This window comes from Salvia hispanica, chromosome 2 (genome assembly GCF_029641045.1).
Source record: "Salvia hispanica isolate PSC_SH4W2 chromosome 2, Shi_PSC_v1, whole genome shotgun sequence".
NCBI classification, from domain to species: Eukaryota; Viridiplantae; Streptophyta; class Magnoliopsida; order Lamiales; family Lamiaceae; genus Salvia; species Salvia hispanica.
In genome coordinates, this window is record NC_142693.1 from 42,586,554 (window position 1) to 42,612,223 (window position 25,670).

At 38.3% G+C, this 25,670-nt stretch overlaps 1 protein-coding gene across 1 annotated transcript; it reads right to left on the bottom strand.

Annotated features, from left to right (window-relative positions):
- Nucleotides 1-9,176: 9,176 nt before the first annotated feature.
- LOC148932445 (SUMO-conjugating enzyme SCE1) lies at nucleotides 9,177-12,619 on the bottom strand. Its single transcript, XM_089065892.1, has 5 exons — nucleotides 12,450-12,619; nucleotides 12,263-12,346; nucleotides 10,070-10,222; nucleotides 9,860-9,973; nucleotides 9,177-9,471 (listed from the first exon to the last, which is right to left on the bottom strand). Exons 1-5 carry the CDS (start codon nucleotides 12,516-12,518, stop codon nucleotides 9,409-9,411), a joined length of 483 nt encoding a protein of 160 aa, XP_088922018.1. The 5' UTR covers nucleotides 12,519-12,619; the 3' UTR covers nucleotides 9,177-9,408.
- Between the last annotated feature and the right edge of the window lie 13,051 nt (nucleotides 12,620-25,670).

Below are 25,670 nucleotides of genomic sequence, written 5' to 3' on the forward strand. Positions count from 1 at the left end.
ATTTTATTTAAGATATAGTTGGCTGTCAAAATAGCCTCCCCCCACATGTTCTGGGGTAATCCTGAACTTAGTAGTAACGCATTCATCATCTCTTTTAGAGTTCGATTTTTGCGTTCTGCTACACCATTAGATTGCGGTGAGTATGGAACAGTTGTTTGATGAATTATATCACTTGCGTTGCATAACTCCTCAAACGGGGCTACATACTCGCCTCCTCTATCACTTCGAATCGCTTTGATTTTACAACCAAGTTGATTCTCAACCTCGTTCTTATAATTTTTGAATGCTTCAATTGCTTCATCTTTACTTTTTAAAAGATAAATGTAGCAATATCTTGTGCAATCATCTATAAAAGTGATAAAGTACTTTTTACCACCTCTAGTTTGCACCATCCTTAAATCACATACATCCGTGTGAATTAGTTCAAGGGGTTTCGTTTTCCGTTCTATTGAGTGAAACGGTAACTTAGTCATTTTTGCCTCAAGACATATTTCACATTTGTCTTGGGTATCCACTTCAATTGCCTTTAGTAAATCTAAATTTACTAATCTTTTTACGGCTTTTGAATTTACATGTCCCAATCTACAATGCCACAAATTTGAAGACTCGGTCAAATAAGAGGAAGTAGATGCTTTATTATTATTGTTAGCCAAAGGCTTTGGAACAAGGCGCGTAGCCACACTAAGCTTGAAAAGTCCGTCGGTTACATAACCTTTTCCGAGGGACTTCCCAAACTTGTACAAAGCAAAACTATCAGACTCCTGACACTAGGTTCTTGCGGATGTCAGGGACATGCAGCACATCCTTCAAAGTGATAGTGACGCCAGACGTCATCATGAGAATCACGTTGCCAATGCCGAGGACCTCGGACGATGCTTGATTCCCCATGTTGATCTTCCTCCCTTCAACAGCAGTGTAGGAGGAAAACTTGCTCCTATCTGAGCAAACATGAGCAGTAGCGCCGGTGTCGATGTACCAGCCGCCCTTGTTGTCAACAATGTTGACTTCTTCAGTGACCACGGCAACAAGGTCATCTTCATTCCAGTCCTTGAACTCTTTCTCAATGACGTGGGCTGCCGGCTTCTTCTTCTTGTTGCGGCAGTCTTTGGCAAAGTGGCCAATTTTGCCACACTTGTAGCACTCGCCTTCAAATTTCTTTTCAGGCTGCTTGCCCTTCCCTTTGTCTTTCTGATTTGGGCGGGGGCGTTTGTTGGAGGGTCCTCCCCGCTCCAACAAGTTGGCTTTGGCATCAAGTGGGCTAAAGCCCTTAGCCTTTTGATCGATCTTGCGCACATCCGCTTCAATGCGCAGCTTCACGATCAAGTCTTCAAGACTCATCTTCTTTCGCTTGTGCTTGAGGTAGTGCTTGAAGTCCTTCCAACTAGGAGGGAGTTTCTCAATAAGTATGCACCGAAAAAAGTTGTCGGGAAAATTCATCCCTTCAGCCGCGAGTCCGTGGATGATCATTTGGAACTCTTGAACTTGTTCCATGACCGGTCTAGAGTCGACCATTTTGTAGTCCATGAACTTGGATACTACAACATGTTCCGTACCGGCAGCATTGTCTATACTATACTTCTTTTCTAGGTTTTCCCACATTTCTTTGGATGTGGTTACAAGGGAGTATACATTGTACAAGCTATCATCTAAAGCACTTAGAATGAAATTTTTACAAAGATAATCTCCTTTGCGCCATGCTTCATAGTCCGCCATGACCTCAACACTTGTCTCTTGATCACTTAGCGCGGGTGGCATCATTCTCGGTGCCAAAGGTGCTGCACTTGGTTCTTGGAAGGAACCAATTCCGTTGCCCCCGAAGGAGCCAACAACATGGTTGGGCATAGAGCCCCCACCATTCATGTTGGGCGTAGAGCCTGCCATGGTCGCATTGGTCCCGAAGGAGCCAAAGCCCGTGTTGAACCCGAAGGTTCCAACACTCGCATGAGACCCGACGGCCCCAGCAGTCGCGTGAGATTCGAAGGTCCCCGCATTCGTGTGAGACCCGAAGGCCCCAACACTCGATCCATTAAAGGATCCGAAGGAACCACTAAAAGTGGAACCAACCGACCCACTCGAGGTGGATCCACCGGTGAGCCCCTGGGTATTAGTATGCACCCAAGGGGTTGTTGATGAAGATGGATAGAGTCGGGGGTTGGCATCATCGTGGTGGATGCCATGGTGGAGGAAATGATGGCCGCGGTGGTGGCCAGAGTGGTGGAAGCGGCAATGTTTGATTCGGTCGACATCTCCAAGCAAAGGTGTTAAGTTTCGAAAATTTTAGGTTCAGTTATGTCCAAATTCCTTCAAAGGCAAGTCGTATCTCGTCTTGCGATTGGTGGGTTTCTGGACTTACAAGAAGGAATACAAAGAGCTAACTGAATCGAAATTACAAAAGAAGATTCGAAACAAATAAACTGAAAATGAATTTAGCCGAGTCGAGGAGGCCTCTTTCCGCAAGACGAGATACGCCCCGGTAGTGCTCTTCGGATTGGCGTTTCGTCCCCAAAGATAATGGCTGTCATCAATGCTAGACCGTAACGGTCGTCCTTTACGAAGCGTTACAAAACGTTACAGAGCTGAGAGTCTGAATCTAGAAGCTTCTAGATTCGTTCACGGCGTGGACTATCACGTGTCAGCCACGTTGGCTTACCGCGTCATACAGATGAGGTGGCATCGCGCTTGGCTCGCTGACGTGGAAACGGTGGTGGTCTAAAAAGAACTAGACCCACTAGCCTTGGGCTAAGCCCACAACTAGGCCCAAGCACCAAGCCCACGACCAGGCCCAAGGACCAATTGCCAAGATCCAAGTCCAAGTCCAAGTCCAAGTCCAAGGACAAGGACAAGGACAAGGGCACGGGCTCGGGCTCGAGGCTCGCGGCGGCGGCCCGCGCGTATGGGCTCTGCAGCCCATCTTAGTCCACTATAATTATTCCATGTAATAATCCTTCTTATTAAATACTAGTTTAATAAGGTTGTAACTTCCAATGTGGGATAATTAACTCTCTTAATTATTCCCTAAGCTTCTCTCATAGCTCATTAAGTTTGCAATTTTACACAACTTTAATCCCTTATTTCTCACTCACCGGGAATCGGATTTGAGAAAATGAATATACCACGGTCATCTACTCCGAACGTAGATCGACGCTATCTCATTTAATTTCACAAAATTAAATGTCTCGTTGAAATTATAATTGGTCAAAGTTCATTGACCGGGCATAGATTCCAACAATATATACAATGGCAATGGACCTCCGGGTCATATGTATGTATACAATGGCAATGGGACCTATGGGTCATATATACAATGAGACCTATTAGTCATATATACAATGGCAATGGACCTTTGGGTCATATATATATGTACAAAGGTAATGGGACCTACGAGTCATATATACAATGGAATCTCAGGTAGATATCAGGCTTGATTTGTCACAGAATAATAAACTGAACAGAGTAACATATGCATGTGTATATGGAATCATTGTTAATTTGTTGGTTATTGCTACATATATTGGTTAAATAATATGTTTGATTTTTGGGTCGTGGAATTAAAGGTAAGATTTATATATACTGAGTTGTGGCTCATATAAACCACTAATATTTTTCAGGAATAAGATTCAGTGAAGTTTTTGGTTAACGTGGGTCATAAGAACTGCACGTGTTAACAGGTTCGGCGGCTGATGCTTTTTAGCAGCCTTCTCCTCCTCACATTTCTGCATGTAGATAAATGTATAGTATATAGAGTGGTGAGAGGGTCCCACTGCTTTTCAGAATATTTTGAAATTTGCACTTGATAAATGTTGTTATTTTGAAATTATATAATATGTGTGTTTTATTTATTTGAAGTGTGGTTATTTATTTTAAAATTTTAAATTTATTTATAGTAAGTGTATAAGTCATAAGGGTTGAGGCGTGACACTCAATCTTATATAATCAGTCAAATCGTACACCACCTTATATATATATATATGGTCATATAATGTTAGGGTGCAAAAATGTATAGCTCATGTTGTAAATTACACAATCTGAATGCATTATGCTCAGTGGGCCATTTTCCCAGTCCAAAAAGCTTGAGGTAAATGCCTGTAATTAAATAAACAATCACATCCAAGTAGTATAGACATGTGCATGAGAAGTGCGCATATGACCCCAATTAAGCAGAACTACCCATATTCCAAGTGTGTAAATATATGCTGCCAAGATCTGCTAGCGCCCAAGGACGCAAACATGTGTAACATGAGCTTTTAGAATATTGTGCCCTCAATGTGACTAACTAGCTAGACACAGTAACAGATAAATAGGAGAATAAATTTTGGGCTTGTTTATTTTTGAGGGTTTTTAATTTGGTAGATAGATGGCTTAGTGGATAGAATGATGGATATAATAAAACTAAAGAATACTATGACATTCGTGCATTTTGAAAGTATTAAGGAGAACAAGATGGATCAATCATATCAACCTCTTTTGATGGGATGGGAAACTTATATATCATTCAGTCTACATTCAAAGAAAGGGAATCAGAAAATTTCATTCAATCTTTATTCATTTTCGTATACAGGAGGTAAAGTGTATGCTTTACATAATCAACTAGTGAACATTACCAAACAGACACTAAAGTCTATCTAATACTCCGTCCAACACAATAGAAGTCGCATTTGGTGTGGACATTGATTTTAAGAAATGTAAATATAGTGGGTTGGAAAAGTTAGTGGAATATGAGACCCACTTTTTTATAAAAGTTAGTGGAGTATAAGACCTACTTATTTATATTGATACTATAATAAAATGTGAGTGAAGTAAGTTAGTGGAATGTGTGACATACTAAAAGTAATAGGACTCTTATTGTGGAGAAAATCGAAATGACAAAATATGACTTTATTATAGGACGGAAGGAGTAGGAGTGTCCACAATAGAGTAGCACAGCCATGATTCCGCCAAGACATAGCCACAAAACTCTTCCCAGTCACAAAAACTCTTCCACAGCCGCAAAAACTTGTCCAGTCCAATAGTGGCCACCCACAGCCACAAATCAATTTATTTTATCAATTATTGATATATTTTAATTGGACTGAAACAAAATTAACTGGACAAAAATAAATAGAATGGAATGAAATGAAAAAATTGATTTGGTAATAGATTATTTATGGATAAAGATTTTAAAAATAAAATCAAAAATCCGGAGGAGGTGGCGGCGCGGCTCTCAGCGGTCTGCAGTAGACCGCCGCGGCAGTCGCCGCGCCCATGACCCCACTGCTCCTTCCTCGCCGCAAATGCGGCTCACGTCTTTCCTCCACACCCCGCTGCGGCTCCCTCTTCCACAACAATAGCACGCCGAGGCGGCCCCCCTAATGAAGACACACTTATAAACATGCCCATAACCATTTTGGCCGAGAATAAAATTTGGCTAGATCAATATACAGAATAGAACCTTTTCAAGGTCAAACACCATGTCCTGACAATGCAATTTAAAAAGCAAGAGAAAAGAGAACGAATTATTTTATGGTCATCACTTAACATCATTTAATAATGTTAAGCCTAGCATAGGAATAGGTCGTGGTAAATATGACCGTAACAAATAGGATCATTGGAATGACTCGGAGTGGTGGTCAGGCAAATAAACAATCGCGACCAATAAGTACATTGGCTATTGAGAGGGGTCAAATGAACAATCGCGACCAACAAGTACATTGGCTATTTCTCCATCTCTTATTTTACCCTCTCCTTATTAACTAACAAAATAACACTAAACAAAATCTTGTGCCTGAAATCAAATGTTTCATATTTATTGGGATGGAGTACTTCCTCTGTCCACCATTAGATCATTAGCAATGGAAGGGCCCTCCCAAAGGGTCTATCTCTCTGCAATGGAAGGGCATATCCTCATCAATATTTTGTTTTAATTTTTTCGCACTTCTATATTTAATACTCCATCCATCCACGTTACTTGAAATGTTTCTTTTCAGCATGTGATTTAATAAAGTCGTGTTTAGTGAGTTAAACAAAAGCAAATGTAAGAATAAAGTAAGAGAAAGAAGAGAGAGTAAAGTAAAAGAAAGAATAAAGTGTATGAGATTAGATGTTTTTTTAGCCAAAATGAAAAATGACTTAAGTAACTTTGGACAACCCAAAATAGAATACGACTCAAGTGACTTGGAACAGAGGAAGTATGTTATCAACTTAATTAAATTAAAATGTAAAAATAATATGATACATAAAACAATTTTTTATTGATCCCAAATATGTGACAACTTATTAATTAATTAGATGATAACCTAAATTAGGCCATCTCCAATCTATAGTCCATTTATTTAATAAAATTATTGACTCACTAATAAGCCTAATAGAATTAATAAAATTAGTTTTAATACAAATTAGGGTTACATTTTCTCTTCTTCTCAAACAGTCGCCTCTTCTTCTTCCTCCAAAGCATTTCTTCTTCTTCTCTCTCTTTCTCTCTCAACAAAATAAAAAAATAAAAAAGTTGATCAAAGGGCCAATCGTCGGCCCTTTCACCATAATGGAGGACCAATCGACGATCCTATGAGATCAGCCAAGGCCGATATAACGGCTCAAATGGGGCAATGATCGACTCTTCTTCCACAATGAGGGGCTGATGGGGGAGCCGATCATAGACTCGATTGATCGGCCCCCCATTGCTAATGCTTTTAGGTGTCCCATTTGAGTTTGACATGAGTTTAAGAAGTACAAAGGAAAGTGGGTTGAAAAGATAGTGGAATGTGAGACCCATTTTAATATATGGTAGTTTTATAATAAAATGTGAGTAGAATGAGTTAGCGGAAAGTGGGGTTAAGGGTTTAGGGTTTAGCCTACTATTTATGGTAAAAGTGAACCTGGACTCCTAATGGCGGACGGAGAGAGTACTATTTGTAGTAAATGAACTCCATTCTCCTAATTCATTTTACTCTCAATTATAATAAAATTAATATATAAAAGTATGGCTTACATTTCACTAACTTTTTCCATCTATTTTTCTTCACAAAGTTAAACAATTTCTTAAAATTCGGCCAATCAAATATGGGACATCTGTTGGGAACCGGATGGAGTATGAAATTAGGCTTAGCTTATGGACAAACTTTAACCACATACAACTATTCTTAGTTTCATTTATATTAATTGTTCATTTAATAATATAAGTCGAATTTTAATCCAATTTAAGTTATCATGTTTTGAAAAGACTAAAGTCTATTTTTTATTCAAAATATATGATTATTTTATGATTTTTGGTACAAAGTATTAATTTTTAGATTTTTGAATCCCGAACATATAAAAAGGATCTAGAAATGGACCTTTTTTTAACGGTGCGAATTAAAATAGACGGTCAACACTATTAAATAACTTTTGACTTGATTTGATTATTAATCCGAGATTATTTAGCACCTTAAACATTAACTAAATTTTTGGTTAAATATTTCTGAATAGAAATTAGATTAATAAATAAAAGAAAAAAAAAAAAAAACTCAATCCTCTCTCACGTCTGTCACTCTTCTCATTTCTCAAACACTTAGCAAACATAAACTCATTTCGATGTCACGAAAGCAGCAATTTATATCAAAGGTTTGTAGTACTTTATGATGTATAACATGTTTGATTTTGCACTACAATAACAAAGAAGCACACACAATACGAAGAGTTGTACTCCTTCTGTTCCATTTTAGTAATCTTGGTTTACTATTTTTTGGTGTTCCAATTTATGAGTCCCGATTAGAATATTTCATAAACGGTAATAGGCCCACATTCCACTAACTTCTTTTCACTCACATTTTATTATAAAATTAATACTCCCTACCACCCATAGAAATAGGTCATATTTTCTTTTTCGTCCATCTCATACAAATAGTCCATATCCATTTATATAAACCTTTTTTTTTCTTTCTCTTTTATTTTATCATTTATGACCCCACCACCACTACACAATGTCAACTACTTTTTCTCTTCTCTTACTTTACCAATTAAATATTAAAACTTGTGTCAAACTCAAATGACCTATTTCTAAGTGACGGATGGAGTATGTAAAAGCAGGACTCACATTCCACTATCTTTTTTCACCAACTTTCCTTTACATTTCTTAAAACCCGTGTCAAACTCAAATGTAACTCCTAAAACGGGACGGAAGGAGTATTTGAGATTGATTCACAGTTTCAAATTTCATTTCATTACATTACTTAAGCTTCAACATAAAAAGAATTAGAATAATAACAAAGAAACAAACACCATAAATCAATGCCCACTAATCTCTCTATTGTCCTGTTACTCTCCTCGATTCATGATAGAATCAAACCAAGACTCACATTCAGATCCGGGTAGTGACGTTTATGAAGTCATGACGTTGTCTTCTTCGACTAGCTCGCACCACTTGAAAAAACAACATTTCAGTGCTCTCACAAACAACGTATAGCTTTTCCCTTGTAGGGTTTCCATAGCTACGATTAAGAGTGAAGCCACCTACCTTGTTGCATTTGTAAAAATTGTACTTTAAATAGAAAGTCATGCCCATAAGCGGCACCAGAGACAGAGTCTCTATAGTAATTCGACCGCTTCATATTAATCAGACTTTGCTAATCCAGCTAAAATGTATTTAAAAAAATTTGACCGTTAATTTTAAATAACACTGCCATTAAAGGGATATTTCTAGTACGCTATTTTAGATTCAAAATCCAAAAATTAATGCTCTTGACCAAAACGATAAAAAGATAATACGTCTTGGACTCCTTTTAAAAACATAAAAATCAATGATATATTACAAATAACCTAGAATGTTTTATAAATTTTAAAAAAATAAATAAAACCAGAAAACTTCTTAAGTTGATCAAAATATGTCAATTGTGATACTATGGTGAACAACAAAAAGAGAGAAAAGATAAATATACAGCATATTTATAGTATTTCTAAGTTCTGACAAAAAAAACACCATTATTTAAAAATTCGAACCATACTTTAGAATAAAGAGATCGAAATTATAAAAGTCAAAAATAGTAGAGAAAAATACTAAATCCGACATGTTACCATTTCTAAATAATAAACCTCTCTAAGAAAATATAACGAGGGACAGGGGTTGATGTTTTGTACTTGATGGAAGACATCAAAGCAAGGTCGCTGTCAAAGTGCCAAAAACAACATTCTTGAATATGTGAAAAAAAAAAAAGCATCTCTCAAAGTCGAGCAAAGGAAAGGCGATCTTATATTACCACATTCGACATCAATCAAATACAATCTCCTTATCAAAATCAAGAGGTTTTTATGCAGGTTCAGTAACTAGAAGCACATCCACACATCGTACCAACAAGGGCGGGCCAATCACTGGGGTACGTGATAACCTTCTTTCGATAAATACAAATTCTAGCAACACGTTTGCCTCAAAACTAAGGTATAACCAGCACAAAGATATATTCAGACAAGAGGAGGATACAGCTTCGCCTGTTGCCGAACCCTTTTCTTGTATTCAACTGGATCCTGCAGGATATAACAACAGTTCGGCACAAGTTAACATGGAGCTCTTTTCACTCCCAGCTCTCTAGGGCTCATGAAAGAATATGGATCCATGTCAAATGAAAACACACTGGCACAGAAATTATTTTCACCCATGACCTATTGAAGAATGATGACTTTGGAATTAAACTAAAGAACTAGGCCATATACATGAAGAGTATCAGAATGAAATATACATGCAATATAAGAAAAATATCAAGAATTATGTTTGTCTTATATCTCATGCACACATTACAGCCAAAGGGAGAAACGATTTATATAGCAAGTGGTAATAAATTTGGGTAACTGTTGCAATAAATCTCTACAGAAAGAGCACGGCAACAATTTCAAAATCACAGAGAATTTCTACAACCTGGATGAACATATGATATCCCTCAGTTTGAGCTGGATCCTGTGGATTGGGCGTATCCAACAAATCTTGGATACCAACCAAAATTTGCTTCACTGTGATGGCTGGGCGCCAACCCTAATGATATTTAAAATAGATAGAAAAATAATAATAGTTTCAAAAGAATTAGCAGAGCAGTAAGACAACGGATATAGAAGAAGCAGTTACACTCACACTATCTTCATTAAGAATTGAGAGGCAAACAGTTCCAGATGGGTACACATTAGGATGGAAAAAGCCTTGAGGGAATTTACACTTCGGCGGCTTGCTTGGATAATCTTCACTAAACTGCATTGTGAGTGGGTAAAAACCACCCTCCCAGTCGGTCTGCAATGCACCCATGCTCAAATATTTAGTATTAAAAACATAAGTAAACAACACACTCAGTATAACTCATTCATCTGTTCATGAGCTACCCGTTACAAGCATTGCCATACATCAATTATATGTATACAGCAATAGAAAATCAACATGGAACAATTTAATAAAACTAAAAATGAGAACAAAGAAACAGAAAGAAATCCAAACTGAAGCCACTTCAAAATTTGAAGTACATGCATTCCATCAGATCTCCAGTCTACTACAGTTATAACCCAAGTTGTCCAACTAAGTTTGGCTGGAATCCCAACCGAACAAAAGACTAAAGTGGAAACTCATGCATCACATACAATATAAACTCTGTCAACCAAAATTCAGAAAACACTTGAATCTCAATCAACAGCAAGTGAAGTACATTATGATGATAGTAATATTCAAATGAAACAATACGAAAATAGTTAAAATACATAGCAATAATTTTTATTCAACTAAAAGAATAAAATATAATGAGGTCCATCCTCATGGTTATAATAAGGGGCAAAAGTATCACAAAATTATAAACTAAGCCCCCGTTCGGTTGGCCAGATTGAATCACAAGATAAGTTTAATCAAATGTTTGGTTGGTTATATTGAATCTCAGACTAAATCCCAGATTGAGTCAATGACAGATAGTCAGAGGATAACTCATCAGGGCCTCACCCCTCCGACAAAATTAATCGGTGGTGTACAAGTTATTAACTTCCAAATCTACCCTTTACTAGTTCTCCCCCAAATCGCTGCCGCCGGCTCCCCCAAATTCCTCGCCTCCTCTATCTCCACCACCTCCTCCGCCGCAGAGGCCCTCCAGCAGTCTAGCTACCCGAATCCAGCCTCAAAGGCTCTCCACACCCAAATTCATTGAATCCCTAACCCCAACTTTACAAATCAGCAGCTACGAATCGCGACCCGACGCAATCAATCTCCTCAGAGCTATAATTGAAATCGCTGATCCGTCAATTCTCACCGCTCTAAAACTCCAATTCTTCACCAAAATCGCTCAATTTCTAAAATCGAGATGTTTAATTTCTGAAATCGGATGACATCTCGAGAAAGGAGAGGAAAATGGAGCTGAAAATCCTAATCACTGCGTCTGCGTGCATTTGGGGGTGGAATCGGGTGAAGGTAGTCGAAGCCGGAGGCCCTGAGTGGTGACGGTCGTGATTGATTTACTGCTGATGGCGGTGGTGGACGTGCAAGAAGAGAATGTGGGAGATGCTGATGGCGGTGGTGGACGTGCTCTGCCAATGCGCGGACGTGAGGGTGGAGCTGGTGGGGCACGCGCGGCGGGGCTGGCGGTGGTGTCGAAGAAGATACTGAGGGTGTCGGGGGCAGCGAGCAAGAGAGGGGGGGTTGGTGTTGAGGCAATCGGCCACGGCGGCGGTGTGGTGGAGATGGTGCAGAGTGGGATGGTGCTTGTGTATTAGACCCAATGTTTGAAGGGTATTTTAGTAATATACATTATTTTGGCACTATATAATATTTCAAATCAGAATTATATTAAAATAGACATTCCAACCAAACACCTTTTTTTAATCCAAGATTCAATCTTGTATTAGCCTAGATTATATCATGAGACTATTTAATCTAGGCAACCAAACACCACCTAAGGCTACATGATATCAACATAATTCTTCACACTCTATTAAAAAGCATATTTCTTTAACAAAAATAAAGCCAGAGAAACTGAAATACAATCAGAACACTGCAGATTGCATTCGTCTCTCTCGTCTCTCTACTCCATGGTTTGGTATTTTAGGGAAAACTACCATGGCTGACTAACATTAACTTCACACAGTTCAAAACAACTTCCACAAAATTAGTAAGCTGATAAACGAAAAGTAGACGCAATCTCAATATTTACAATTTTAACTCCACATTATTCACTTCAACCCAATCAAGGGGCTTAACTCCTATGTCAAATCCACATTATTCAACTCCAAATCAGGGGCTTAATTCCAAATCAAAACAACGATGAACAAACAAAAATAGTTGATTGATTGATATACTTACCCCGGCCTTACCAGGAATCGTGCAGTGCCACGCCATCAAATTCACTGTACCCTCAGGCAGAGTCTCCGGCTTAGCCACAAAACCCTAAACCCAAAACGAAAATCAACAATAAATTCATACTTAAAATCACTCCATAAACAACAAATACAAACTGCAATCGAAACTTAAAGAAGAGAAGTGCACCGACATGTGGATGATTCTTCCGCCATGACTTTCGCTCCTCCGTCAGCCGCCCGCGCGCAATTCCACCGGACATTTTGCAATCTGAGCCCTAAAATTCCTCCTTTAATCCGAGAAGAGAAATAAAGAGGTTTCGCAATCTTTAATGGGACTACAGCTATAGAATAGTCCACGAGGCAAATGATAAATGGAGAAAGGGGCGTTTTATTTTTCATTTTCTTTTTTGCTTTAATTTTGTGTTCTGTCGGAATAAATGGACGACCTGGATTAGAATTATTTGATCTTTCATCTGATGGCAGGATATAGTATGGAAATAACCATAAGAAAAGTTTAAATTACTAAAGGTTTGTACAGAAAAGTCAAAAGGTAAAATGAATTATTTTGTATTATTTCAGCGTGAATACAACGCTATTTAGGAGCATAATGTGGACAACTTGTGGGAATTTGTCATTAATAAGAATAACCGCTAGAGCATTTATATCCGTACTCTTAGCTAAAAGCATAGAAGTGGGCTTAGACTCACTTTTACTCCTTTTTCTTAGGCAAGAGCACAACACTTATATTTGTGCTCTTAGCTAAGGACAAACTCAAAGGTATATTATAAAAATACATTAAAAAAATAAAAATTACATAATTAAAATCCTAAAAAATAAAAATTGCATAATTAAAATCCTAAAAAATAAAAAAAAATACATAATTAAAATCCTACAAATTAAAAATTACATAATTAAAAACTAAAAAATACCCTCGTGGAAGACTAGTTCTCTATCCCCAATGTTCTCTTGAGACTCCGAATCATTCCCACATGTGTTGCAAGTTGCTCGGGAGTCATGTTAGACGTATCAGTCGTATTGAGTTGACCAAAGAGGGCCCACAATAAGTTGTTCGGGGGTAGAGGTGGCACAAAGGGAGCGGGGGCGGATGGAGTCGGTGCGCGACGGCGATTGCCCGTCACCTTCTTCCTTCCTTGCAGCCGGCGGGAACTGCTTGGGCCAGCGTCAGGGCTACCCAAGTTAGTTCCGGCAAGCTGGATAGCCACATCATCGGAGGCGCCGTCGGATAGGGCTACCGACCTCGACCGTTTGCTGGAGCAGCTGGAGGAGGATGCTATTACGCCACCCCTATACTTCGCATGTTGGCGCCCCTCCTGCCAACAACTGAGGTACTTGAACGGTTTCAACTCCAAGCTTTGGTAGGTCGCCAAGGCGGCACTGATGATGTCGAGCTCGCTCTTGCCGGTCCCCGCCGCCCGCTCTTCTTGTTGGAAGTATCCCTGGAACATACCAATTGCCTCGTTGGCTTTGTAGATGCAATTGCGCACCATACTATCATTGCGATAGATGGTTCCCTCCGGCCCCCGGTTTGGTTTGTGCCAACATCTGGGTCTTCAGAGACTGCCAAGTAGGCTTTGAACATCTGCATCATCTCATCTGGAGTGTACGGGGTGCGGGTACCACGAGGAGGAGGAGGAGTAGGTGTAGGAATAGAAGTAGGAGTACGAACAAAGCTACCACTCCCTCCCGATCCGGATTCGGGTGCCCACCCGAACCCGGGGGCATCTTGGTCGTACACCGGATAAGGTCGGTAGCCACCCGGAACTTGAGAACCTTGGATTTGAGGAGGGACCGAAAATTGCATTTCCGGACTAGAGAATGGCTCGGATCCGAACCATTCGTGGTTCCAACCGCGGGACCGGGAGGGTGATCGTCAGAGTCGGACATTGTGTAGTGTGGTGGGAATTTAGATGAGAGAATATGAGAGAAAAGATGAGAGAAAAGAAGACAATTGATGAGAAAATAGATGAGAGAATTTAGATGATAGAAGATGAGAATTGTGTAGTGTTATGAGAATTTTTTGTGTTGAAGTAAGGGTATTTATAGATGAAAATGTGAATTTTGGGGGAAAAAAAGTTGAAAAATAAATAAAAAATGTGTATAAAACGGTTATAATTTATTGGGAAGTGGGAAAAAAAAAATTATTTAAAACCATTTTTTTAATTTATTTCGCATTTTAAAAAAAGATTGAATTTGGCTATGCCGTTGGCCAATCAGAAGCTGCCACGTAAAGGTGCTCAGCGGCACGGCGCTGCTCTTAAATACGCGCTCTTATTTAAGAGCAGCGTTGTGCCGCTGGCACGGACGGACGACATGCATTGGCGGACGGCGGGTGTCCCCGCCGCTGGCACGGGCGGACGGACACCCGCTGCGGATGCTCTAAGCACAAGCTCATTTTCAAAAGTACATTCCATCCATTAAGACATATTTCACCGGTTATTGTTTGAAATTGTCGGTTACAATTCTGAAAAATTTCGAACCGGAACTGAATCTTGAACGTATTTCGTGGTTATGATCCGGTTCGAAAACCGATGGTTCCAATTTCAATTCTGAACTGGTGGTTTTTCGTAGTCCACTTTTCGGCGGTTCTGGTCCAATTTCAAGATTTTCCGGTGATTTTTCGCGCAAATAGTAACCGTCAGCTACATTTTCGATTTTGAAATTTTGAAACCTGAATCTGCCCACGGTTCCAAAAGTGACCGTTTCGGTTCCATTTAAATTTCACGGTTCGGAACCATAACCACCTATTACGGTTTCACGGTTAACCGCCCGAACCATAAACCTTGGGCATCTTTACCCTTCATCTTGTATTCATTGTTCACTTTCTTTTTTACACGGTATTAAAAAATGTAAGAGAATATACGTTGAAAAAGTTAGTTAAATATGAGTCTCACTTTATATAGTACTAGTATCACTCTCATGCTGTGCACGACGCATATTATTTAATAATAAACATATCATGTACAATATTACTACATTTGATCAAAATAGTTACTTTTATTAAAATAAAGTTGTGATGTACAAAATTATGAATTTAGTATAATTTATGTAAAAAAATTGGGAAGAGTAATTTTATTATATAATGATAGTATTGATAAATGAGCATATTATATATAGAACAAAAATATTATAGTAAGTTTAAAAATTATTTCAATGTACATATACATTTTGTAATAAGGATTACCATATTCAAATTACAATTTAGTTTATTTAAACAAATAACCTCATACATGCATTCAACATTATAACTAATATAGTTAATCCTTTTTAAAATGACATTGAGTTTCAATCATAATAGAAACTATCACAATTTATTAGTCATTAATATTCTAATTTTAAAATTCAAGGACAGACCACAATTTGATCAAATTTATTGAAATGACTATTATCCCAATAAATAATACTCCCTCCGTCCCAATAAATATGCAACATTTGATTTCCGGCACAAGATTTTATGCAGTGGTGTTTTGTGAGTTAATGAAGAGAGAGTAAAGTAGGAGAGAAGAAAAAGTAGAGAGAGTATTGTTTCCATTTTAGGAAACGTTTCATTTTTATTGGGACAACCTAAAAAGGAAAACGTTTCATTTCTAATGGGACAGAGAGAGTAGAATATAAAATATTTAAATAATTATCATTTTAAAAAATATATTATTTAAATTATACAATATTTTTAAATAAATATGTTAAAAAACAAAATTACAGTATAATTAACATTACCTTTTCTTGTAACAGCCCGACATTTAGGGTATAATAAATACGGCGACTGCTACCTAGGCGGACTTAAATGCAACAAGAGCATAGGCTAGGGTTTCATTTAAAGGGATTTGACCAGAGTAATCAATGAACTATTTAAGCAATAAGACAACGGCTTAATCAAGAAAAACCAATGATGAATAGATATCACAAATTATGCTCAAAAGACAAGGGCTTAATATAATTCCAAAAACGCATTTTGTCTCAATATTCTAATAAAAAAGGAAATAAGTTCAAAATAAACAAACAATACTAAGTTTCATGTTTAGCGGAAGCAACCAAGAGAAAAGTGAAGTCATGTATGAAGACACAACCTCACTCAATGTTTCAAGACGATCATATTATCATTCAATTTATTTACTTGATAAGGCTAATTTCATGCATTGATTAAGGGATAAATTCTGTGATTTCCCGGGTCTAACAAACCTTTTTGAGCCAGGTGTATAGAGAAAATCGCCAGCCCCAGGAAGAAGACAGAGATCGCCTGGTGGAGGAAGCTGACAGGAAAAATAAGCTGAACAAGGAAGAGCGCTAGACAAAAGAGCTCTTCAAAAGGGAAAAATGGGCATTGCAAGAACAATCTAGAAGCTCTATCCATTATAAAAAGGAGCACGCAATCAACATGAAAAAAGACTTTTCCAGCTCCTAGCTTAGTTTTCCATTTTTTTACACACTCACTTGGGGGAAATCGTAGAGGGGTTTTCATTTTCATCGGAAGTTTGGGTGCAACACCGTCTCTACGGAGGCGAAGAAACAATTGTCTTTATTTTTCTGTCTACTTTTGGTACTCGCCGAGCCCTCGCTGTTCGAGGCTCGGCCTTGTGTTGTTGCTATCGTTGGATATTTCGTGTTTTGCTATGGATATCACTGCTTCTGTTTCTTTTATCTTATCGTGTTGTTTTGGGTTTGATTTGCTGATTATTGTTGGTTGATCTGAGTTTAGAGTTGTTTTGCAAGAAATCTGTTGTTGATCGGTTGAATCTACGTAAACTTGTGAGGATTGGAGATGGAAATGATGTTTGGTTGTTGTGGATGGCTTGGATCCGGAGTGGATTAAGCGTCCCGTGAATGGATCTGCTTGTTTTCGCTTGATTTCGTTGTTTAAATTCTGCATTCTTGTTTTACCTCGTCTAGTAGCCGTAGATCTGCTTTAGTTCGAACTGTTCTTCATTTCTATCGGTTTAATTCCGTCTACTTTGCTTTGATCTTCGTTCTTGCTTGTTTCATGATAAATGTTGGAGAAGATGATGTCGTTGTTAGTTAGTCCTTTAGTTAGTTCTTTTGCAGCTTTTCGATCGTACTCTACCTTTTCAGAAAATGGTCCCCATATTTAGTTGCTTTCCAAGGTCTAGGTTAATTAAGGAAATTGTTCGTTCGATCTAGTAATTGTCTCGCTCTATTTCGATTAATATGCTTTTTTTTGTGTTTCTGCCTAGATCTGGCTGTTAGAGTAGAATATTTCAATTACCAAGTCTAGGAATTAAAGCTCAACCCCAAATTGCGTGGCAGCAGCCAACAAAAAAATAGTTCCCGAGTCTTTGAACATGTTTACTTGCGCATTCATCTCTGTGGATTCGATCCCTACTTCCATGTACTAGTTTTCTTAATTAAAGCGGGTTGAGGGTTTTGAAGGGGGAGTTAAGGTAGTGATGTGTGCCCAACCATCATTAGCGGATTTCTCTGAGTTCCTAGACCCAGTGTCTAGCAGATTTCCTGGACCGAGGGTTTTCTTCATCAATTTTAGAACACTCTTTCGCTAACCATCATTAGCTCTTAACAGACCAAGCCTCTTCAAATGGCGCCATTACCGGGGATGGATGGCGTAGTTTATTTACGTGTTTGAGGATTTGGTGTATATAGTTTTAATTTCTGTTATTTGTTTTTCTTGGCAGTTTATGAGCAAGGGCTCATGATTTGGGAACTGGAGTAACCCGTCTGGGTCAAGGGACGCTCAAGTCAGGTGGCAGGTTAAGGAATCAACGTCTACCATCACCACCAGATCAGGGTTTACGACAGTAGACCCATTCCCATTCGAGTCAAAAAGTGAAAATGAGTGGAACTCATCAGGGGAGAAGACCCGAAGTCGTCTACAGAGACAGAGCACTCCGAAACCGAGGAAGAGGAAGACGTGGATATGGCGCACTTGGAGGATCCCGATCCGGAGAGAGGATCACTCACCGCACATCTGGACGGTGAGCCCGCCCATGCCATAGTCTCGAACCAGCGCCAGAGGTCTATTGATATCAAGACAAATGTGCTGGGTGTTTTACCTACATTCTCTAGACGAAGGAATGAATGTCCTTACGAATTCCTAAACGAGTTTAGTAAGCTGTGCAGTATCCAAAAGCGACCCACCGAGACCCTGAAGTATGCCTACCTTGGGGAAGATGAAACATTCCCCGTAATAATCAACAGCCACTTGACAGCGGAACAGGAGAATGATCTATTGGATGTAATCCGGAGGAACAAAAAGGCCATAGGGTGGACGCTCTCCAACCTGGTGGGAACCAGCCCTGATCTCTGCATGCACCACATCCGACTAGAAGAAGGGACGAAGGCGCGTAGAGACCACAGCGCAAGCTAAACCCAAACATGAGGGAAGAAGTTCTGAAGGAAGTATTGAAGTTGCTATCCTTGGGGATTATTTACTCCATTCCAGACAGCGAATGGGTCAGCCCAGTTCATATGGTACCAAAGAAGTCGGGAATACAAGTTGTGGAAAATGATAAGAATGAATTGGTGCCTACTAGATTGGTGACTGGATGGAGAATGTGCATCGATTACAGGAAGCTTAATGAAGCCACTAAAAAGGATCATTTTCCTTTGCCCTTCATTGACCAGATGTTGGAAAGGTTGGCTGGAAAGCAATATTTTTGCTTCCTAGACGGATACAGTGGGTACTTCCAGATATATGTGGATCCGGAAGATCAGGAGAAGACAACCTTTACCTGCCCGTTTGGTACTTATGCATATAGAAGAATGACGTTTGGACTGTGCAATGCACCGGGTGTTAGAGTTTGTATACTAGAAATCACCTTTCGAGTGATTGAATACTGTTAAAACTCTCATTTTATTTTCCAAATGAATAAACAGATTATTTTTGTCATAATGTTGTTATATTTTACATTTAATGGATGTTTATTGCATATTTAAATGTATAAGTAATTTAACAAAGTCTAAGTCTTTGTTTTAGTAGACCGGTTGTGGGCGTCGTCCACTTTAAGGTAACACGGTCAGTTCTAAACAAAGAAAAAGAATAATTTCACAACCTAGATAGGCTTAGACTACCTATCGTGAAAGGTTGCAATGTCAGTCCGATTATTTCTAAGCCTTACTGAAATAAGATGACGTTGGTGTGGTATAGCACTGAATGGATCTAACAGCGAGACAGTCTTTATGCTATCTACTGAAAGACGAGGTCTCATAAATTATTTCTCAATCAATGTACGTTAGCATTGAGCATACGGTATTGATTATGCACTACTTTGACTTACCAAATGGTGCGGGTTTTTCGCAACCCAATAAGCCTGGTATATTGGGTAGTGGTGATTAATATCTAGCGGTGCTAGGATTGCTATTATGTTGAATCGTGCGCGAGGTGAGTCTCGTTTGATAACATCCTCAAGAGAAGCTTGAAATAAGGTTTTATTATTCGGAACCTAGCTAGTTGGAGTTTAATTACTCCATGAATAATAAATAAGAGTTTCTTGCTGAGTCCTCTCTTGGAATAAATAAGATATTAATTAATTAAGTCCATAGCAGGCGATAATTAATTAATGGATGTTTCTATCTTAAGCGCGGGAAATAAATATAATTTATTGGAAACCCGAAGTACTTATAATTTCGGATTTGGATGGGGAGTGCAGTATTACTTCTGTAGTGGCTGCTCGTAATATTCCAATTTTAAGCTTATATTAAATTGGGTTTAATTTAATTAGTAAAAAGCAAATTGGAGGAGCTCATATCCAAAGCCTTCCATAGATCCCTGTCTGGGCCCAATATGTGACTTATTATAAATAGGAGAATAAAGGAGACAGAAAATACACTAATTATTTTCTCAAAATTTTCGGCCCCTACTCCTAGTAGTAGTCGAAATTTTCTCTCCTCCGAGGGAAAGGATTTATGTCTTCTCTATTTAAGTCCTAGTGCGCTGGTGAGATCAGCCCACCCTGATATCAGTTCACAGTCCGGGAACCAGTCAGAAGATCCGTGGTTTTGTACTGAAAATCTTCACGAGGAGAAGGCGCTAGCCATCTTCGATCCTTTGGAGAATCATCAAGGTATAATGGCTTAACCTTAGAACAGCATGTTTTAGGTTTCTATTAATTTAAAGCATGTTTTTATTTGAGTTATCAGCATGATACGTGAGATAATTACGCGAATAGAATTTGTCTAAATAATCCGCTAAATAGATCTGATTATTATGTAATTGATTTGTGAATGCGCTTCCACTGCCAACCCCTTCACCGGGAACATTCCAGCGCTGTATGATGAGCATCTTCTCAGACCTGTTGGAGGTATGCATTGAAATTTTTATGGATGATTTCACGGTGTATGGAAATTCCTTCGTTGCATGCGTGGCCAATTTGGATCTGGTATTGAGAAGGTGTCAAGAGAAGAACTTAGTCCTAAACTTCGAGAAATGCCATTTCATGGTACCAGAAGGAATAGTCACCGGCCATGTAGTTTCCGAGAGAGAGATTCAAGTGGATAAAGCCAAGGTGGATGTAATCTGGAAACTACCCTACCCCACGAATCAGAAGGAGGTTAGAGGGTTACTGGGTCACGCAGTTTCTATAGGAGGTTCATCAGGGATTTTGCAAAAATTGCCCAACCGCTAACGCATCTCTTGCACAATGATGTAGAATTTGATTTTGATGAATGATGCAAGAAGGCGTTCCAGATACTGAAGGATAGACTTGTCTCCGCCCCGATAATCCGCGCACCAGACTGGAATTACCCCTTCGAATTAATGTGCAATGCGAGTGATTTTGCAGTAGGACCAGTCCTAGGTAAAAGGATTGACGGGAGAAGCTATGTCATTTTTTATGCCTCGAAGACCCTCAACCAGGCTCAGAAGAACTATGATACCACAGAGAAAGAGATGCTGGCAGTGGTGTACTCATTCAAAAAATTTCGACCGTATCTGCTAGGGTCGAAGGTAACAATCTACACTGATCATGTTGCGATTAAGTATCTCCTGGCCAAGAGGGAGTCTAAGCCAAGGTTGATTAGATGGGTGTTGTTGCTGCAAGAATTTGATTGGGAAGTAAAAGACAAGAAAGGGACGGAGAACAAAGTTGCAGATCATTTGAGCCGAATATTCTAAGGGGATACGGATGAAGCTATACCGGATGCCTTCCCCGAGGACCATATTTATTATATATGGAAGTCTGCTAGGTCTATTGACTGGGAAGCAGTGTTCACAGCAACAGGTCTAGGAACATCAGACAGGGGGAAGCGTCCGATGAATGCAGAGCCATGGTTCGTTGACCTGGCCAATTACTTAGTCACTGGAGAACTACCAGGGTCCCACGAAAGTTATCAACTTTAATTTATGTGTATCACAAGTAAGTCTCAATCATCTACTCAAATTCATGCATGTTTCTAACGTTTCCCTTTTTCCCCTCGATTCGTTTTATATTACCAATCGAAAATCAAGATATTATTATCATATCACTTTCTATTCACACCACAACAACTCCAGATCTATCATTAAAACGTGCCACGCATGAGTGTTTTTCAACACACAACACACATGCACGCACACCGAGGCACGCACATACACACACACACGATTCACACACGCACACATGCATCCCATATTCATCAATTGTTTCCCCTTTCACTCACTCTATATGCATGAGGGTTCAAGAACACTGATTAATCGGTTAGATATGAAAAGATTAATGCAAAAATACCTTTTCTCGATAGAACGAACGGTAGAACAAAGTAGTAGCCTTGATTCTTCAAAAATTCTTGAGTTCCAACTTCAATTTTTCTCAAAAGATGAAGAAATATTGGAGAATAGTAGAAGAAAAATTGAGAGAGAGTGAGAAAGAGGGGAGACGTGATTTTGGGGGAGTGGGGGCGGTTTTTCTTTGATTTAGGTTTAGGGTTTTCACTCTTATTTATAAAGTTCAAGAATATAATCCCACAATTAAATAAATAAAGATTTGGAAACATATGGGGGGGGATTGGCGTTAATATTGGTGAGAAATAAGGGGATTTCGAATTCTTAGGCTATTTAATTAGCCTATGATTTAATTTAGATATTTCACGGAGTAGAATAAAATATCACGGAGCAGAATAAAATAATAAATCTCCCAATAAAAGTAGGAAAGTGGCGTGATTTTTGAATCTCTCCACAAGGATTCAAATTAAAATCCTAATTAAAATAGGATATGGCAAGATATTCTTAGATATGGTAAGATATGCTAGAATATTTATATTTATTCATGGAAGAGAATAAATAAGGGATCAAATAATAAAATAAAATAATTCCTTCTCCCATAAATAGGAGATTTTCAAAAATCTCCATATTATAAAGTGGGTTTTGAAAATTTCATAGAGGAAATAAGGAAAAATCAGAATTTGGATTTAATTTGGATAAATATCCCAAGAGAATAATCAAATCCACGAAAAATAGAATTCCTCTCCAATAAATCATGAGGGTCGAAAATTCCAATAATATGTGTAGGATATTTATGAAAATCCTATTTAATCTCACTCATCCCTTAGGAAATAATTCGCCACGATATATTCTATCCCACATCAAAATATTCACATAATCGCATCACAAAATCCACCATTTTTAATTCCACTCCATCTTCACAACACATTGACCTTTCAACGGCCACGTCATATTTTCCACACTATTGACTATTCAACAGCCACGTCATATAATCAACAAGTTTGACTATTCAACTCAAACTCAACTCCATATCGCAACTAGGTCACACACAAAGAATCATGCAATAAATCACTCATCATTTAATCCACACACTTCATAGCATTAAAAGCATTTAATGCAAAAAAATTTATGTCTCGAAAATTAGGGTTCGAAAAAGTGGGGTGTTACATTTCTTATGCATATACTTTTTCATCTTGCATGACACATTATATTTCTTTCAAAATGTGTAGAATATCAAATACGTATGCACCAAAAAAGTGAAATAAAAAATAATTTATTAAAATTAACTCATAAAAAATTGATTAAAACCTTTTAACTAAAAACAAATAATATCGAACAGAAAATTTGTAAACACTTATACAAAACAAATAAATTCAATGTTGATACTTTCATCACCAAATATGGAAAAAGAAGAACCCACCCAATTGTCAGAGACTGAATATCAAAGAGAATAACAATAAGGATGGAAAATTCTAGGTAGAAGATAAGAGGTAGTAAAAAAATACTATGCTCCCTTTGTCACACTGTGAAAGCCCAGAGCTGCCTTCTCTTGAAAACTGAGAACCTAAATATCTGACATCAGGAAATGGAAGAGCATAGCAATAAGCAAAGGAATCGTCCAGGTAGAAGATAAACGACAGTACATAGAAAAATACTATACTCCATCTACCATCCTTCATAAACTCGATCAACACCAACACCAAATATTGGTCCATGTCCAACAACCAGACCAAGATAGCCACCTTTAGCACAGGAAAAAAAAAATTATTTTGCATCTCATGTCATATGTCGAGGCCAAACACAAAAATTATTTTGCATCTCATGTCATATGTCGAGGCCAAACCCAGTACCCATGTCAAAAAAGAAACTGATGACACTGAGAAAAAATAATCAAACACCAAACCAGAACTGGCTTCCATGTAAGGTTGATTAATACTTACCAGCCAATGCTAAAACAATGGAAATTGAAGAGTATAACGGTAACCCTCCATAGACATTGTCATTGCCAGAGATGAGTCTGTGTCCATATGTAGGAACTGGCAGCGGAAGCGCTGGTGGACGCTAATTAATTTGCATGAATTAACATAATTTAGCAATCATTAATCACACCAATAAATCACATAATAATCAGATCTATTTAGAAGATTATTTAGACAAAATCTATTCGCGTAATTCTTACATGTATCATGCTCATAACTTGAATTAATCATGCTTTAAGAATATTGAAATCTAAAACATGCTTTTCTACGGAGTAGAAAAATACCTAATTAATTCTCCAAAGAATTGAAGATGGCTAGCTCCTTCTCCACGTGCCGCTTTGAATACTAGACCACAAATCTTCTCTCTGGTTCCCGAACTGTACTCCGATATCAGTGTGGGTTGATCTCACCAGAATACTAGGACTTAAATAAAGAAGACAGAAGAAATCCTTTTGGGAAAAGGAGTGGAAATCGAAAATCTCCTCAGCTGGGGGGGCGAAATTTTCGAAAATTTCAGTGCTGAAATTGTGTTGATTCTGTCTCCTTTATTCTCCTATTTATATTAAGTTCCTTTTGGGCCCAGACAGGGATCTATGGAAGGTTTTGGATACGGACTCATCCAATTTACTTTTTACTAATTAAATTGAACCCACAATTTAATATAAGTTATAATTGGAATATTACGAGCAGCCACTACAGAAGTAATATTGAACTCTCCCCATCCAAATCCGAAATTATAAGTAATCCGGGTTTCCGTTTAACTTTCATTTCCTGCGCTTAAGATAAAAATGTCCGTTAATTAATTAATGTCTGCTATGGACTTAATTAATTAACTTCTTATTAATTCCAAGATTGGACTTAGCATGAAACGCTTATTTATTATTCATAGAGTAATCAAACTCCAACTAGCTAGGTTCCGAATAATAAAACCTTGTTTCGCGCTCCTCTTGAGGACATTATCAAACGAGACTCACCTCGCGCACGATTCAATATAATAGCAATCCTAGCACCGCTAGATATTGATCACCACTACCCAATATATCAGGATCATTGGGTTGCGAAAAACCCGCACCATTTGATAAGTCAAAGTAATGCATAATCAATACCGTATGCTCAATGCTAACCTACAATGATTAAGAAACAAATATTATCAAGACCTCGCCTTTCAGTAGATAGCCCAAGGACAAGTCTCGCTGTTAGATCCATTCAGTCTTATACCACACCAATGTCATCTTATTTCAGTAAGGCTTAGAAATATGCGGACTGACATTGCAACCTTTCTCGATGGATAATCAAATTCCATCTAGGTTGTGAAATTCATCTTTTTCTTTGTTTAGAACTGACCGTGTTACCTTAAAGTGGACACGACGCCCACAACCGGTCTACTAAAACAAAGACTTAGACTTTGTTAAGTTAACTTATACATTTAAACATGTACTCCCTCCGTCCCATGGTATTAGACTCGTATACCATTTTGGGGTGTCCCAATATAATTGACCACTTTCTATTTATGGTAAAAATTAAAGAATTTAAGTAACACCCTTATTACAATTAAGATTAAAATAATGTTAATTAATCCAATGTTAATTGAATGGAAATCGGTACCCAACCCACCAACATCATTTCATTTTTTGTCTTCTCTCTCTTCCAGACTCAATCCCTCATTCTCTCTCCACGCCTCTTCCAAAAAAAAAAACCCTAGATCTAACATTTCCTGTCAAACTCACGCATCCATGGCTTCCAACGAC

What these genes read in the sequence shown, in the direction of transcription:
- LOC148932445 (XM_089065892.1), bottom strand. Translation starts at nt 12,518, where the DNA reads ATGTCCGGTGGAATTGCGCGCGGGCGGCTGACGGAGGAGCGAAAGTCA. An exon ending in CAATTCTTAATGAAGATAGT is followed by an intron (nt 9,974 to 10,069) that starts GTGAGTGTAACT and finishes AAATATCATTAG; the next exon opens with GGTTGGCGCCCAGCCATCAC. An exon ending in GATATCATATGTTCATCCAG is followed by an intron (nt 9,472 to 9,859) that starts GTTGTAGAAATT and finishes TATATCCTGCAG; the next exon opens with GATCCAGTTGAATACAAGAA.